This window comes from Sinohyriopsis cumingii, chromosome 12, assembly GCF_028554795.1.
Source record: "Sinohyriopsis cumingii isolate HCF-2022 chromosome 12, ASM2855479v2, whole genome shotgun sequence".
Taxonomy (NCBI): domain Eukaryota; kingdom Metazoa; phylum Mollusca; class Bivalvia; order Unionida; family Unionidae; genus Sinohyriopsis; species Sinohyriopsis cumingii.
Genome location: NC_142972.1, coordinates 58719536 through 58738521, shown reverse-complemented (window position 1 = coordinate 58738521; position 18986 = coordinate 58719536). Strand labels below are relative to the sequence as shown.

Below are 18986 nucleotides of genomic sequence, written 5' to 3'. Positions count from 1 at the left end.
TGCTGGAAGGTGACGCGAAACAAGCATGGAATGCTTTTCGCCTAGTTTCTACAAACTTCCTCGGAAATGTTAGGGCAGAAAACTATAAGGAACTAGTAGAAGACATGTTGATGAAGTATAAGAAACTTGGCTGCAATATGTCTCTAAAGATTCACTTCCTTCATTCCCATTTGGATTTCTTTCCTAGCAACTGTGGTATTGTTAGTGATGAACACGGCGAACGTTTTCATCAAGATATCGCAACAATGGAACAAAGATACCAGGGAAAATGGTCCACTACAATGCTGGCTGACTACTGCTGGACACTCCTCAGAGATGCTCCCGAACAGCTGTACAAGAGACAGGCGAAGAAATCTAAGATGTAGTCAATGACTTGATTTTTTATAGGTAGGCTATTACAGTTGACCTTTTACTATTGGAATGCATTTCGTTATGTAAACATTAATTTCTTGCAGATTACAAAAAAAACTAGAGCCAATTTTGCAATTTGACTGTCATATTCGTGTTCAGCACATAAAAATTGATAAGAATTGACTAATTTTATTTCAGTAACATGACTTTTGTAAAAATTTGTTGTCCAGTGTATTTTTTAAAAATGATACATATGTTTTCAAAGTTGGCCGATATGGGGAAGCCAACTTTGATTTCTTTCTACCGGTTTTCACTGGGATTTTGAAAATAAATAGAAACAATGGAACACTTTGAAATGATAAATTCTCACACATTTACACAAAAAGTGATTCATCACAGTCATTGTTATCATGTACATAGCATATATAAACTTAAGGGGAATAAAAAAATACACATTATAGATATTGGCTAATATGGATAAGTTTGTAGTGTGATACTCAAGTAGTGAAGAGTCCTTGCCTCATGCATGGAAAGAAAATGTGTTTCCTAAAGCTTCACCTAAGAGGCTCGTAGGTTGACCAAAAAGCGTGCTAGAGATTAGGAGTATGATGTAAAAGAAAATGAACCAGCTGCAGAAAGACACGAAATTGGAGAACCCAGTCAGGAGAGAGATGATGCCTACAAAAATGATGTCAGGTGAGGGCATTACAAGTGTTTTACATTAAAACAAAAAGAGGAAGATGTAAATTTCTCAAAATTGCATGGAATTTGAGTAACAGCAAGACATTTCAGAATCCCCAAATCAACCATTGCATATTGGTCAAAAATAGATTTGTCTCCGCAGCTGAATGAATGGGGACATTTAGCAAGGAGTGGGAGACCAGGATCATATGGCAATGAGTTAGATGGAAAAATTGCAAAGTTTGTTCTCGTCCAACATGATCTGCAGATCCCTGTTAGTGTGGACACTATATGCACTTATGCCAAGGAATTTGTCATGTAACGTCCAGAAATTGAGTCATAAGCCAGTAGGAACTGGGCAACAAGTTTTTTTATAGCGACACAACCTCATGCTTTATTCATGGACAATGATGGCCCATCATCTCCCAGGAGATTTGGAGGAGAAAATGCAAATTTTCCACGAATTCATAAAGGCAAGAGGAGAAGATGATTTTGAAAAGATGATAATTAACATGGATGAAACTCATATGTACTTCAATCTCATTCCTGGATGAACTGTCTAAAGGATAGGTGTTAAAGGTGTGAGAATTCACATGACTGGCGCGGATAAAAAGCATCTAACCTTTGTACTTGAAGTTTCTGCAGCAAGAGATGTGTTGCCGCCAATGACAATTTTTCATGGTGTGAGGGAGCTAAACGATATTCAGGCACCAAAAATTTGGATGGTACGTGTGCAGGATAAGGGTTGGGCTGATGAGGAGGTGATGCTACAGTGGATTAAAGAGATATATCAAGTATACAGGAAAGGAATGATCTCTTTTCGTGATTGATTCTTTCCGTGCACATATTACAGATGTTGTAAAATGGGCTTTGAGAAGGGGTAACACGGTACCTGCAATTAGTCAGAGCGGATGCACCTCCAAGCTACAGCCACTAAAGAACAGTGTTAATAAACCGGTCAAGTCTGACATGAGGAAAAGCTGGACATATTTTATTTGTAAAGCAGCAGAGGGCCTATCCAAGGAAAAAGACAACATGTCTCGTATTAAGAGGGCAAATAAACAAACAGTTGTGGACTGGATTGTGAAAGCAGTCTAATCGCTTCCAGATAAGCCAGATCTGATCTGAAAATCATTTAAAGTTTGTTGTGTTAACAATAACTTGAATGGATGTGAGGACAGTATCATAAGAGATACTGAATGTGATGGCAATGACAGTGAAGAGGACAAATTTGAGCCTGAGGAGGTTGAGTGGGCTATTAAGATTGTAGACAGACTCTCTCTCTCTCTGAATATATTTTTACGTAATTACAGTGAATAGTTTATACTGTGCTCATCAATAGTCATTTTGTCAAAATAAATTGTGTAATGAGCACGAATGGCAAATAAACCTTGACATTTAATTTAAAAAATCTTTGTTGAAGCATAAATTAAAACAGAAAAGATTGGACTCGTTCTCATGTGTGCTAACGATTCATTCTTCCCTGAGCTCTTGTTCTTAGCAAATTTTCATCTAGGAAGAAAAGTTTAAACAAACAACACTCACAGCGTTTTCTTTTTTAAAGTTTTCTTAAAATTTGCATTTGAGTGCATTTTATGACATGTAATTTTCGAATGATTTGAAAGGTGTCCTACAACTTATGACTTGAAAAAAAAAATGATGTGTCCCAGAACATAAAGTGCACAAAAAAAATTAACTTTTAATTAAATTTATGGTGTCCCAACAAATATGGTTTTCCAACATATACTATAAATATGGTATAGTCCTGTATCTTATCTGGCTAATTAAGTACAACTTGAATTAATCCTTCTCTCATTCATTTTGAATTCTAATTGTTGTGAAAATAGTTGAAAATAATTCACCAGTAAGAAACGAAAAATGTCTCTTTAGACACAGAATAAATTCATGAAAATTTGACTTTGAACTAAATGTATTGTCAGTAAGTCAGTTTATCATGCATGGAGTGACATTTCCATAGATTGTGTTGCAAACTGTTTTATTAAGGCAGGGTTTTATGAGCAAACCAATGTCATTACCAGTGATAGTGATGATGCTGATGTTCCCCTTGCTATGGTGCATGATGCATTATACCTATTTGGGTCTGGTAACAAGGATATTAAGTTTTTTGATCATGTTAATTCTGATATTGACACTGCCACATTCGTGATACCAATAGTTGAGGATATTGTTTGTGAAATTAGTGATTGCCAGGAAGCAACAGATGTTTCCATTGCTGGAAATGACAAGGATGATGCTGATTCAGTACCAGCAGTTGTACCTTACACACCTATGACATTTATTCAGTACCAGACATTGTACCTGACACAACTATGACAATTATTCAGTGCCATCAGTTGTACCTGACACACTTATGACAATTATTCAGTACCATCAGTTGTACCTGACACACCTATGACAATTATTCAGTACCAGCAGTTGTACCTGACACACCTATGACAATTATTCAGTACCAGCAGTTGTACCTGACACACCCATGACAGTTATTCAGTACCAGCAGTTGTACCTTACACACCTATGACAATTATTCAGTACCAGCAGTTGTACCTGACAAACCTATGACAATGATTCAGTACCAACAGTTGCACCTTACACACCTGTGACAATGATTCAGTACCAGCCATTCTACCTGACACACCTATGACAATTATTCAGTACCAGACATTGTACCTTACACACCTATGACAATGATTCAGTACCAGACATTGTACCTTACACACCTATGACAATGATTCAGTACCAGACATTGTACCTTACACACCTGTGACAATGATTCAGTACCAGCAGTTGTACCTGACACACCTATGACAATTATTCATTACCAGCAGTTGTACCTGACACACCTATGACAATTATTCAGTACCAACAGTTGTACCTGACACACCTATGACAATTATTCAGTACCAGACATTGTACCTTACACACCAGTGACAATGATTCAGTACCAGCCATTGTACCTGACACACCTATGACAATTATTCAGTACCAGCAGTTGTACCTGACACACCTATGACAACTATTCATTACCATCAGTTGTACCTTACACACCTGTGACAATGATTCATTACCAGCAGTTGTACCTTACACACCTATGACAATGATTCAGTACCAGCATTTGTACCTTACACACCTATGACAATGATTCAGTACCAACAGATGTATCTGACACACCCACAACAATGAGTCAGTATCAACAGTTGTATCTGACACATGTATGGCAATGATCCAGTAACAACAGTTGTATCTAACACATCTGATTCAGTACCAGCCATTGTACTTGACACACCTTTGACAATGATTCAATACTAACAGTTGTATCTGACACACTTATGACAATGATTCAGTACGAGCAATGTTCATGACAAACCTATGACTATGAATCAGTATCAACAGTTGTACCTGAAACACCTATGACTGGTTCAGTACCAACACCTGACATACCTGTGACAGTGCTTCAGCACCAAGTTTTAGCCACTGAGGTTCTTGTTAGCATAATGAACATTATACTATATACCAACAAGTTTAGTGGGACACACCCTATATGATTTAGGAGCATCTGCTTGTCATTGAAAAACAGAGAAAGAAAATATCACAGATTAATAAAAAGCATAGGGCTATTGACAATTTCTTTCCATAAATTTAACTAAAGGACTAATTGCAGGAGTTCTTACAGTAATCATGCCAGTATGAACTGTTTACTGTATGTATGTACAGCATCATCTGATTATCAACATGCATGAATACATACACATTATGAAAAGTAAATGATGAATTTTGATGTAATGTATTTCATTGATGATGTTTCCAAAATCCAAGTCCCTTGTCAAATGTTATTAAATAATCTTTACTATACACAGATGGACTGAACTCTGTTAACCCAGTCTTAAGTGGATGAGCATCCAGCTGTAATATGTGTAGATTAAGTAATAGTATTTTCATCATCTGACCCTTCTTTGGGAACATGAGTGGAACATGTATACATGTAGGTATTTCTCTCTAATCATTTGTCATGGCTCAATTTTATATTGATGTAGTTGATTTTGTTTTGAAGGCTGATGACAAGTATAGGAAATGCCATTTGGGAGAGAGATTTTGGAAGCTGAAAGCACTTGTATATCTCGTTGATGAATATGGTGCATTTCGATTTCCCTATTTATCTGTTATGTTGTAAATAAAATAGAGGCATTACAGACTACAGATTACATGCCTCTTCCATGTTTACTTGTAGCTAAAGCCTCAGGGTGCACAATCTGTATTTACTGTATATTGTTTACACAATCTAAATTTACTGTATATTGTTTACACAATCTATATTTACTGTATATTGTTTACACAATCTTTATTGACTGTATATTGTATACTATCATCAGATTTTTGATTCCAAGCAAAGGCAGAAAGAGTGTATACTGTACTATCAATGAAGCTATCATTGGCTAAATCTGCAGTAATTAATACCACATACAATTTAGAGTTTCTGTATTTGTGATGCCATCACAAAAGTACACATCATTATGTGTTAGTCATCATCATTATTATAAAAATAAAAATAAAGGAAGAAGAAAATTAAGATTTTAGTTAAATTTTAAGTTGTGCTTCATTTGTTCAGTGTTTGTGTCCATTTTATGGATACTTTATTTAATGGCCACTGACCTTGTGCTTCATATCTGCTTGCATTTTATATTCATCTTGAAGATAGCAGTCAGTCTGGAACTTTTAGATCAGTCAGATATATGGGCTTTTTCTTGCTTGTGATGTTTATCTGTATCCAGTTTTTATGACCATTCTTTTCTCTTTTTTTTAATTCGGCTCAGTTATGTTATTTTATATTACCTAATTCTAATGTACATATATATTTTCAAGACTATGTTCCTAATGGCTATTAGTTCTGAGACAGTTTACTGATTTAATTTACACAGTGAGTCTGGCATATGTTTAGGAGTAAATTATATATGATAGAATCTTCATCAGTGTAATTTTCTGCTGAATTCATGTTCAGTGTACTATGCATCATAAGCAGGATTATCAAAGTAATTAAATTCTCTACCAACTTATGCCATGTTTTTCACTATTTAAATGAATAAAAGAAGTTAACAAACATTATGGTTTCAGAGAAGACAAAACAAAGTACAAGTATAAGGCAAACAAGCTATGATTACAAATATGCATAGTAAATTAGATATGAGAGATGACAAGTGGAACAACTTAACTTACAAGGAGCTGAAAAAATGTATTAAAAGCAAACCTGAAAAACTGCTTGAGAGCATTGTAAGGTGAGACCAAGCAAAATATGCAAGACCTTGTCAGATGTAGTCATTCTAGCAGTAACATCTATGATGGGTACTGTATATTTCAACTCATTGATGATTTGAATGAATTACAGATTTCAAAGATTACAGATATGTGACATTAAATGGAATTATATGCTTTGCTGGTGAGTAGTGTATCAGTTAGGTTGGTGCTACCTCTTCTTTGGATTCCAGATTGATAACATTTGAACATTAATTTAAACATTTAGTGTAGGCAAAACATCCCAACAGTGTTATAAACTTAGAGGAAAGCAAACAAGTTAAAGACAACACTAAAATTAATACAAAAATGAATTTGTAATGGACATTTTGTAAACCAGTGGATTATTTTTCATTCGTTTACAGTCACAATACTTGTTATTTTTGGAGTGCCTGTATATTAGATAGATAATAATTTAGAAAAGCAAACATGGAGACTTTAAGGTGTAAAACAAAATATACTTATTGATAAAGTGGAAAGTTTTGAAAGCTTCAGCATTTCCATTTTGTTATTGTCTCTTCCTTGTAGATGGCATCATTAAACAAGTTATATAAGCCTTCATGAATGTGATGTTGGACCGATGATGGCACCTATTTTTCTGCTTAATTGTTGGTTAAGTTACATGAAGCATAATCAGTGTGATTGTTAAGATAGCTATCCTACTGTTAATATAGTTTGGGTTCTGTAATCTTTTGTGAGTCCTATGTTATCTTTATTTCAGTTTATAAAATAGTCAATACTGTTATCTCTATACTGTTGGCTGCTTTCCATAGAAGTTTTGTGATAAGTTATTCTTTAACTCTGTTTCCAATTTACATGTATTTGGTATTAATCTTTTATATGTTACTAATTTATTTTACTGAATTTTAAACTACAGAAAGTGTAGAACTGATGTTCCAATATAAATTTACATGATGTTGAATAAATAGTCATTATTTTTTAAAGCATCTTTACAGTCACCTAATTGTTTGTTGCTGGTAAATTGAAGAGAACCAAATCAAAACCAGTAGATGTTCAGATATGCCAGATAAAATCTTGAGCATGTTATTGGATGCATGTATAAATAAATATATGGGTTACATTTTGAAGTTTAGATCGTCATTCATTTTGCAAAATTATATAGAAGCATGTGTGATAAGTAATGTGATGTGATTTTGATTTTTTTATTAAAGTAGCTTTAACAATTTTTCAGTCATATCGCTATGATGTCTGCAATGTGCCAGTTTATAGTGATGTCTAGCACTGAGGCATCATGCCGCAGACATGTAGCATGATGTCCCACCCAGTCACATTATCCTGACACCAGGCCAACCAGTCCTAACAATAACCTCTTAATGCTGAGCTCCAAGCGAGGCAGCTGTTAGTACCATTTTTGTAAGTCTCTGGTATGACTCGGTCGGGGATTGAACCCACGACCTCCCGCATCCGAGGCGGACACTCAAACCACTAGGCCACCGGAGTGGTGTGTAATATGAAGCTTTGAAGTAACTAAGCAAATCTGAAGGATGATGAAATAAGCAAACTCATGAGTCAACAGCCAATTGATTGGTCTAATAAATGTAATGAGCTGTTTGTCATCCAAAAAATAACCAAGAGAAATAAAGAATGATATTAAGATACAGATAAAAAGTAAAAAATAATTCAATTTTGTTTTGACTACATTTCTAGAATTCTGATATATTAATATTACTTCATGGACTACAAATTGATGTTCAAGATACTGAAGACATCAAAGGAAGTACAGTTAATATAAGCTTGTCTGTGGTATTGACCTATTTTGCTCATTTTGTGGCTGATTAGATACAATTATTAAACCATAAACTATCACATTTTTTTATAAGATAGTTTCCTTGTACAGGTTCAGCATATACCAGTATATAAAATACCCAACCAAATGAACTGTCATAAATTAGAAAACAACTAATAATATGGAAATAATGTCTACAATCACTCCATATCATTAATATTTTTTTAAAAATGAATTTGTATTTTCAGGTAGAAGATTTCTTTCTTGCCCCTTGCATGCTTCGCCAGACAACACCACCAGAAGTAATTTCCCCGGATGTTAAAGCTGAGACGGAGACCTCATCAGTCCTTTGTTTTGTCTTTATTGGGAAATTTTTACCATCACCAATTTTCCACAGGCTCCTTGCTGTCTGTATTGCAAAATGGCCAATACTGAAGAGAAGGGGAACAAATCAGATCTTCTGTGGCTGTGGCATATTTGAAATCGACCGCCAGTACAGATTAACTCTGTATTTCAAGAGCTATGTTATTTTTGCAAGGATCACACTAGTGGCAGCAAAGCACCAGACATTGGATCCAGAAGTTTGCATTCCTGTCAGAAAATTCATAAATGACAGTCTTTCCAAAATTCTGGGAAACCTGAGACAGAACTTGAAGTTTGAATTCTTCATACAGTGCCAGTGCCCTCAATCTGTTGGTGACAGTTTGGACAGTCTATTTTCTGAAAAAGAGCTACGCAACGTTGCCAACTTGACTTGCCGTTATCATGATGATCACAGTGTCGAGTCCCAATCCCTTCTGAAATACTGGTTTGAGAACGAGGTAATTTCAAAAAATATTTCTCCTTGCAGTCTAAGTATAATCAGAGAACTTTTGTAATGTAAACAGAAGGTTCATATGGTATATATCTATATATGGGATGTACATATATACCAATATATTGGCACACTACCATATTGGAATTCACATCAGTTCAGATTCCTCTGTATATATATATCTTAACCCTAACTGTATAGAACTATTTTTATTTCCTTAACATATTACTTCATTTAATGAAAGAACATCAGTTCTGACCATTGACACACACACACACACACACACACACACACGCACATACATACATACATATATATATATATATATATATATATATATATATATATATATATATATATCCTATCCCATTTTCTTTCTGTCTGTAATCAACATTGTTTATTCTGACCAGCCTTGTCATTGAGTAATTGGATAGAAGTACATCTCAAAATGCTTTATATAAAATGATTTCTTGTAAAGAATGGTCAGTTTTTGAGGAGGTGGAGAAGAACCTATAGAAAACCAAAAATCCTGATTAAATCATGCATTAAGTACTGTGTGAAAAATCAATGTTTTGCTTCCTGTGTCACTCAATTACACTAATGTAGAAATTAACATGTGCATATGTATGGTCCAAGGAACTCGTATGAAATCAGTTTTTTTTATGCAGACTTAACTGCTAATAACTATACATTGAATATTGTGATGCATTAGCTTCATATGGTTTACTGTGCATTGTAGATTTGAATCAGACAGTATCGGTGTTTTTAGCTCAATTAGTCATAGGCTAAAAGAGCTGATGAGATGGTCTGTCATGCATTCATCCATTAGCACAACTTTATCACAACTCATCCTGAACTACTTGGAGGATTGCCATAAATCTTAACACACAGATTCGTTCCATGGTGTTTTGGTTCTAAATGAAACAGGTGTTGCACAAACATTCATTATGGCCACCACAACAACCATTTTGAAAATATTGTTATCGCTGCTTCTGAATAAATAATCTGATCAACATGGGATTTTCACTAAATGGCTTCTTATAATTTCTAGTTAGTCCCAATTGAAAATGGTACTGATCTGAAATTCAATAAGGCACCACAGCAGCCATCTTGAAAATGTTGTTATCGCTTCCCTGATTGAAAAGTCATATTGGGTTCTGACTAGAATACTTCTGATGATATCATGGTTCATTTTAATGTCCATTATGGCTACCATTGTGGCCATTTTGTACAGTTTGTTATGCCTATTCTTCCCTGAATGAATGAGCATATCATCATGGACTTATACTTAATTCCTTCTTGTGATATTGCTGGTGCTCAATGAAAACGGGCTGTTCAAACATGCAACAAGGCTGGCACAGTTGAATTTGTTTTCTTTTCAGACAGTAGAGCATTAGTCCACTCAAAGGACTATGTGTTACGAACTCATTATTTTGCCTATATTTAATTGTCGTAGATGATGATCACTTGAATTTTGTTTTTTAAAGATAATTAATATTTACACCTGGGGAGTAGAGGCAACCTATAAGTTGATTCAAGTTACATTACTTAAAATCTCAATTTTTCTGGTATTATAATTGCTCACTAATTTAAATACTGATTAATACTGAGTCATATTGCAAAGAATTACGGTAGCTAGTAATTAAGGTGTTAATTGTTTTTGAAATCCACAATGTAGCAATCTAAAACATTGGCTCACAAAAGAATAATACACATGTATTGAGCAGTGTTTGAATTTGACATACAGCAGTCCAAAAAGAAAAGGGACAAAATATGTGTACTGCTTACTGGTTACAAATGGGTGATGGATGAACAAGAGAACCAGCTACCACAGTACATCCATGGTGAACCTGAACCGAAGCCATTCTAGAATTGAGAGTTGCATATTGCTGATTAGTACAAGAACACATTGTACTCATATTCAGATTCTGGTGCATCATGGAAAATTGGGTGAACTGATTACTGATAATACTTTGCGAATGACATGCTTAATATTATCCAAATTGAGAATATAGAGCATGTTGTGATTTTTGTAAACATGCCCAAATTGACTCAGTCCAAAGGTAGTAATATCTGTTGCAAAATAATAGTTTGTGATATTGTCCTTGATCAGAGAAATTACTTGCACTAACATCTTGGTAGTTAATAAAATTTCTGATATCAAGTTTTGTGCAATGATGGGAATTGCAAAATTCGATCCATGAGAAATGGTGTGCGGGGGAAAATATATATGTAAATATCAAACAAAGAATCAATCAGTGAAACAAAGTAATAATAAGAATAATACTATCAGAAAAAGTACACACAAATATTAATAACAAAAGTTTTAAAAAATCACAAGAATAATAAAGATTTATGATGCTAATATTTTTAACGTGTGAGTAGGAAAGGAATATTCATGGAAATCGGATGCATTTATTTTCATTGGAAAGTTTCCAATGAATGATGAGACTGTTCAATTGAGAACATGGGCAGCCACATGAATTATTTTATCGTTAGTTATAAAATTCCCAGATGTGTTTTAGATATTACTTGATTCAAACACTTGTCTCTCAAACAAACCACTCTGGTGGCCTAGTGATTAGAGCATCCGCCTCACATGTGGAAGGTCATTGGTTTGATCCCCGGCCGAGTCATACCAAAGACTTACAAAAATGGTACTAACAGTTGCCTCGCTTGGCATTCAGCATTAAGAGGTTAGTGTTAGGACTGGTTGGTCTGGTGTCAGGATAATGTGACTGGGTGGGACATCAGTGTACATGTCTGCGGCATGATGCCCTAGTGCTAGACATCACTATAAAATGCCACATTGCAGACATCGTAGCAATATGACTGAAAAATTGTTAAATTAAAAATCCAAATCACACACACACACACACAGAGTCTCTCAAACATTCTCCTACGTGTAGCTGAAGACAACAAGTTTTGAGCATTTGCAACTTGTTTGAATGTTTGTAATTTAACATTATGTGACTTTGCATAAAGGTGATCAAATCTGGTCACAAAGTTTAGTAAACAAAGGTCACTGGAACTAGAGTTCCAAATGTACAGAGCTACACAGTTTTAAATCAAGTCTCAAAGACTTCGGTGTGGGACATTTTTTCACAGAAACACAGGAATCGTTATGCAGCCAAATAAAGGAGAATAAGAATAAATGCATTCTCCCAATAAACAAAGTGTAGAATTATATTATTACATAAACGCTCTGTAAAGGAAATTGCTTTGAAATGTGGTGATACCATATTAAACTGTTTAGAAAGCAAAAGATACATATGCTTAGAATGAGACAGCATTTAAAAGCAGAAGATAGTTCCAGAACAAAATCTTGTGCTGTCGAGATCCTGCTACTCACTTGATTTGATCTTAATGCAGCAAGGTTCTATAATTGACTGTGCAAGTGCACCTATATATACTATCAACTGCAGGGATTTCAAATTCAAATCACCATGAGGACTAGTACATTGGCCTGAGGGGTTTATCACTGAAGAAAAAGTTTGCATTATTAATTATTTGACAAATTCCTGGTGTTGCTGCAGGCCACAGGAAATATCTGCAATTGCCGCAGGCCGCATGTTTAAGACCCCTGATCTGTAGTCATCATGTCTATCTCTTTAGAAGTATAAACATTAAAATTGTATACTACTTGTCGAAGACAAAATCACTTTGCATGTGGTCATCTGTCTTCTGTGGTCAGTATCCAGGGATTGCTTAACCAAACAGTGGTTTCACCCAGCCTTCAACGGTCACTGGAGCATATGAGCAGTAGCCACTCCAAGTATGCAAATTACGCTTCTTTTATTTGGTGAGCAAGTCATGCTGTACATAAAGGTATTTTACCGGAATCCTTGTTTACACATTTCATATTCCATTGTACTTCATAATCCTGTGCTGACCAAAATAAAAGTTAATGGCCAGGTTGATAAAGAACTTGAATTTGGACAAGGTCAGGTAGAAAATACAATTATGTGTATATCATATAATCATAGAGAAAGGTCAGGTGCAAAGTATAATGATACATAACATATACTCAAGGGAGAAAAACCCTAACACATACAAATTAAATATACATAACAGTCGTAAATCTTTTTGTTCTCGTTCTGCATCAGTCTCTCTTTTTTCACTCATACCAAATAGCTGAAGTGACAGTTTCATGGCAAATAAATGTGCAACATAGCCTTAGCTCAGCAAAACAAATGTTCATAGCATTTGAAGTTGTAGCTCAGGCTGATATCTGAGCCCGTAGTACGATATTCATCGCCATTATTCATCAGAATTAAAATTCAGTTCAATGGAATCCACCTTTATCTGAGCTTAGCCATCTTTGGTATTTGTGTTATGAATTATGAGAGACCCTCAAAGTTTCAACATAAATAATGAAAGCAGAATAACAGCTTTCAGATGAAACAAACCAAGAGAACTGCACTACTCATGAAATACAAACGCATTTGTAGATCTATTTGTGGAATCACCGTGGCAACCACCATTCATCTGGGTGTGACAGGAGTCGCAACCACAGCAACTTTTATAGGCACACTAATTGGAGTTGTTGGAGCCATATCAGTATTAACTGGTGTGACTGGTGGCACTGTAAAAGTCTTGCTAAGACTGCAGGAATACGTGTCTATTCAGATTTTCTCATGTCACAATGCGCTTTCAATACAGTTAGCAAACTCTGATGCTATCGAGTATGACATAATTATCATGGTGGAGGTGGATGAGTTTGTGCACAGATACACAACTGAGGCATTAGTTGAACGATTGACAGGCAGTGAAAATTTACTAACTGTTCACCAATATCATGTGAACTTCACTCATATGGTTTCAGCTAGCATTCAAAACCATACTGGTAATCATCAATCATATGGTTTTGTAACGGAGTGATTGACAGTAGTCGTACCATAATAGAGGCATTACTTGGTTACTGATCTAGGTTGATAACTTCTACCCCACATGACTATCATCTGGCATGGGCAAATTCATATTTACTAAGCTTTTGTAGGTTCACATATGGGCTCGGATGTGTGTATGCATGATTTTGAGGACAAAATTATGGGTGGGGGTAAAAGGCTTTCACCTAAATCAGTAACAACAATCCATAAACTTTAAAGACATTCTACTAAAACCCATGGTTCTATTCCCATATCGTCCAGGTTACAAAGTATAAAGGAATATTTTGCCTTGATATCTATCTATCTTCATCATTCACATTAATATGGAAGAGTGCGTCAGTCTCAGACAGGAATGTTATAAAAATGAATAGCTGAGCAGTCTCTATGGACTTCCAGGATGCATACCTATACATCCTTGACTCGAGTCCCACAGAAAATGCTATGGCTCTGTCTGGGCAAGGAGGTCTTTCAATTTCAGCTTCTTTTCCTTCTGTCTGGCTTCTTCATCCAGAGCCTTTACATCTTTACCAAGATGTCTTGGTGATCACTTAAAATTATGGCAGCCATCATCTGGTTGTTGTTGTTGATGATGTAGGGTTTAACGCCATTCTTCAGCACAAGATAGGCCATATATGGCGGCCAGTATAACTGGTGGAGGAAGAACCCTATAAAACCCAGGAAAGAACCACCGACCCACGAGAAGCTACTGGCAGGCTTTCCCACGTACCCACGCTAGCCGAGCCTTGGACTCGAACATACGCAGACAGAGGTGAGATGGCAGTGATCCGGAACGGTGAGCGCTTTAGACCACTCGGCCACTCGGGGCCCCGCCATCATCTGGTATTTCCGCAACTAGTTAATAGTATTCTAAGTAATGTTACACTTGGAAACTTGTTACTTGCTTCAAATAACATTTTTCGCATTTAGCACCATTGTTCAGCACACGAGAAGCTATACATGGCAGCCAGTTTAGCTGGTGGGGGACGAACCTGGAAAACCCTTGGGAAGAATCACCAACCCACAAGAAGCTACTGGCAAGCTTTCTCACAAACCCGCATTGCCCAAGCCCAAGAATGCAGAGACTCAAACCCATTCAGTCAAAAGACAGTGCTGTGTGGGATTAATACCGAACTTGGAGGTCAGATCTAATTCTTTATCAGCATCAGGCTGGAAAATCTTCTTTTGACTATTTGTTTAAGATTGATGGTTGTATAGACACAGGGTTTTCACCCAGATACTTCTGGTATCTTGTCTGATCCAAATTAAAGTAGTGTCTATCTGAGATTGACAATGGCTGCCTGGCTGCTGTCTTGAAAATCTTGTTATTGCTACACTTGCTGTACAGAAAGACATATTGACATAGATTATTCACCAGAAGACCTCTTACATATTTAGTTGGTTCTAAATTCAATCCAATATGAAATCTTAAAACTCTTATTTCTTCTCCTTAAGAATGAATGGTCATACTCACTTAGGCTTCTGCCAAAGAACCTTGAATGATATCTTATTTGTGGTAAATGAAAATGGTGTCAATCTTACACTCTATGTCATTGCTGCTAAAGATGTCAACATTTTAGAAAACTTCTACTGGTTACCCGTTTATCTTAATGATTGGTTGCCCGGATACCCAATCAGAGGGAAATTAAATGTGTACAAACCTGAAGCTAAGTGACTCAACATTTTATTTTTGATTCACAGTATCCTATAAATATCATTACATAGTACAAGGTCCAAGAATTCAACCTCATTATCAGATAAGGTTCTGAAATCCTCCATTATTGTCTAGTAATCATCATGGCCTAATCATCATAAATATCATCTGACTCCCTTCCTTGGCCTCTCTGTCATATGTGGATGTTTATTTAGAGACTGAACTTGAGCAGCAAGATCAAATAACTAGCCTCTTTTACTTGCCACTCTACCACACTGCAGGCTCAATCAAAGAGTTGTCACATGGGAAAACATGGGATTCAGGTCAATTATTTACTGGAAGAAGCAGATGTCTGCTTGGCTCTGTAAAAGTACTCGTATTTGCAGCTCAATCCAAAGGATTGTCAACTTCAAAACAAAGTCAGTGCTGCCTTTAGAAGCACTGGTAGAAAACTTGTATATGGTAAATGGGTGTAACAATATAACCAGGTTGGATTTCGGATTGACGGCGACAAAAATACAATGTTCATTAATGAATGACTTTAATTAAAAAAGAATCATGATTAATACGTGTGAATAAGATCCAAATATGGTACACATTAACACAATCCGCATGAACCTAATAATGTAACATAAATGTGAATACAAGTAAATGACCTGGAAAGTCATATTGGCATGAGGTTTACACCAGAAGACTTCTTATGATGTCTAGTTGGTCATAAATGAAAAATGTGCTGACCTGAATTCTAATGTATTCATGTTGGCCATGTTAATCATCATCTTTTAGCAACTCCTTTTCATAGGGAAAGTTATTTTCACATGGACTTTTCACCAGAGATTTCTAATAATGTATGGTTGTACTTTGAAGGATTCTTTTTAAAGCAAGATGTGATAATCAAACTTCTAGTTTCTGATGGAACTTAATCCCAAAGAGTATGTTAAAATTACTGCTATAAATGTTTAGAAATATTGACCGTAAATATAATATACCTACTGAATTATTTCTCTCTATTAAACTACCTACAGTTCTTTGTGATCACTGAACAAATGAAACATCCTGTGTTATTGTCAATTGATAATACCTTGTTCTTTGTCCCAAATGTCGCCATTATTTCTGATTAAGAATAAATTTCTTGGAAATAATAGTTGGCAATAGTCAATGTGTAGAACCGGTCCTTCATTGAAATAGTGAAGAGATTGTAAACATTAAGTTCATGATATGGAACATTTGTTTATATCCCTACATCTATAAGTTGAATAATGTTTAGTAAATTGTAAATTCAATGATAATGATATTTATATAGCAACTAGTGCTTAAATTAGTGCTTTTTTCACAACAGGCATACTCTGCTGTAGACAGTTCTTTTAAACAATATATGTGAGCAATTCCATTGGTTGTTTCCATCAGTATTGCAAATTAGGTGCATAATGTAGTTAGTGATACGTTGTTAATTACTAATAAAGTTCATGTATGAAAAACAATACGAGGTAGATGATTTTATTCAGACATTGAATTATAGTCCTCATAGTTTTAAGCTTGAAAAAATCATGTCATGCTAATAGTGAAAGTTCACATGGACCAGTGGGTATCTCCAGCAGATTGAGATTGAATTTGTTGAGGTTTGCATACTTGTTAGTCAGTAGTATAATTAGGGATTTTATTTGTAGTGAGGCATTTTTTAAAATATCTTAATCAACCAATACCAGCCCATTTTACTCCTTCACATAATAGATAGATATCACTAACACTCTTTGCAAGTGAACAATATTGTAGATTGCTAACACCATAATCACAAGCTTAGTAAGTTCAGTCTAAAGGGTTTAGTGAGTTTTAAATAGATTGATGTTACTGGATGTAAATAATTGAAACTGCTAAGATGAATGAACGATGAAATTTAAAAATATTTTTTAATACTTTTAGGAACATCATTCAGAGGATACATGTAAGTATATGAATTGATATGCCTTAGCAAGGCAATAATTTGCTAGACTCCCTTTCAGAACCCTCCTTATCTGTATATAAATGGAAACTTCATATGTTATTGTTATTTCTTTCTTTTTCAGCTCATATGACTGGAAACATCCAGTGAGCATATAATATGGCCCTCCATATATCATGCACTTTAATCGCCCTTTATCCTTTAATATTTGATATTTTTGTCTTCTGAGAAACACTGGACCAATCTTAACCCAGTATCAAGGAAAACATCCTTGTATTGGCTCCCTCTTCCTCAGGTATGGCTGTTATTACTAGTAATAAATCAGTAAAATAATAAAATAGAGACAAACAGTCACACATACAATTATATATTTTATAAAGTATATACAACATATCAATTCTTTTATTAAAATTTTATAGTTTTATACAGTGCCTTGGTATTAAGGCTGTTATGATACAAAGTATAAAACCTACGAATCCAATAACTGTTCTTAAACTTGTTGAAGTATTTGTCTAATATATTGCCTGTTATATTTTTTTACAGATTATCATAGAAATCACATCAGTTGATCTGCAGTCAGTGTTATAACATAGAGAAAAGACTTCTTTCGTATATGAGCAACTAAAATACGTACTTTCACTTATTGAGAGCACTGACATCTAATATGTTTAGATGTCGGTTTAGTTCTAATAAAAATCTTCTGTAATCAAGAATTGGTTTATTTTTGTAAAGTGTTTTATGCTGTTTTTATTTGATAAATTTAGGAAAATCCAATATTTATTAAATACAAGGCCTATATTAAATGAATGATTATATTGTCTTGTGAAAGGAATTATATTTTTCTCTATCGTACATTTTGATGTGTGTAAAGCCTCATGTTGAACCAGTTATGTGTAAAAGATAATTTCTATTTTGGAAATATATTTTTAATTCATTCAACAAATTTTGTATTTGACAATCATCTGAAATAATGCATTGGTATTTTTTGGCCTGGTATACCTTTTTTACATGACATGAGATAACAAGAAGAATGTTCCACATATTGGTGGATATCAGTTTCCTTGATGCGAGCATTGGTAGAGATAGTATTATCAATATTGTTTATTATATATACGTGTAAAAATGAAACATGCATACTAGATGCAGTATAAGTAAATTTAATTATCAGGTGAAAATGATTTAGACAATCAATGAATTGTTTCAGTGCTTCTTCTGAATGGTTCCAGATCATGTTTCATCAAAAAATCTAAACCACAGTTGGATTCAACCTTTCTAGTTTACCTCTGAAGAGGGAAGCTTCTGAAGGAGCTATATAGGACTAACCATTCTCGTGCCCATTATTTGGATGTGATTTGTATTGTTAAATTGGATATAATTATTTTCCAAGATTGGTTTGTGTTATGTTACAAATATCTTCACTAGATAGTGTGTTATTATTAGGATTGTTATCAATAAAATATTTACATGCTTCAATACCATCTGTATGAGCTATGTTGGTATATAGTGATGTTACATTTAAAGATACCAGGATTGAGTTGGCAGACAGCTGTGAAAGTGATTTTATTAAAGGTTGTAAAAGACTATCAATAAATTAGCATGGGTTTTCAGTA

General features: G+C 34.9%; 1 protein-coding gene across 1 annotated transcript in view; it reads left to right on the top strand.

The window, feature by feature from the left end:
- Positions 1–17526, top strand: part of LOC149786543 (uncharacterized) — a 116177-nt gene extending 98651 nt beyond the window's left edge. The window contains exons 15-17 of the mRNA XM_089975947.1: positions 8332–8904; positions 17358–17379; positions 17501–17526. Coding sequence (XP_089832073.1) covers positions 8332–8904; positions 17358–17379; positions 17501–17526 — 621 coding nt within the window. The remainder of the gene's footprint in view (positions 1–8331; positions 8905–17357; positions 17380–17500) is intronic.
- The last annotated feature ends 1460 nt before the right edge of the window (positions 17527–18986 follow it).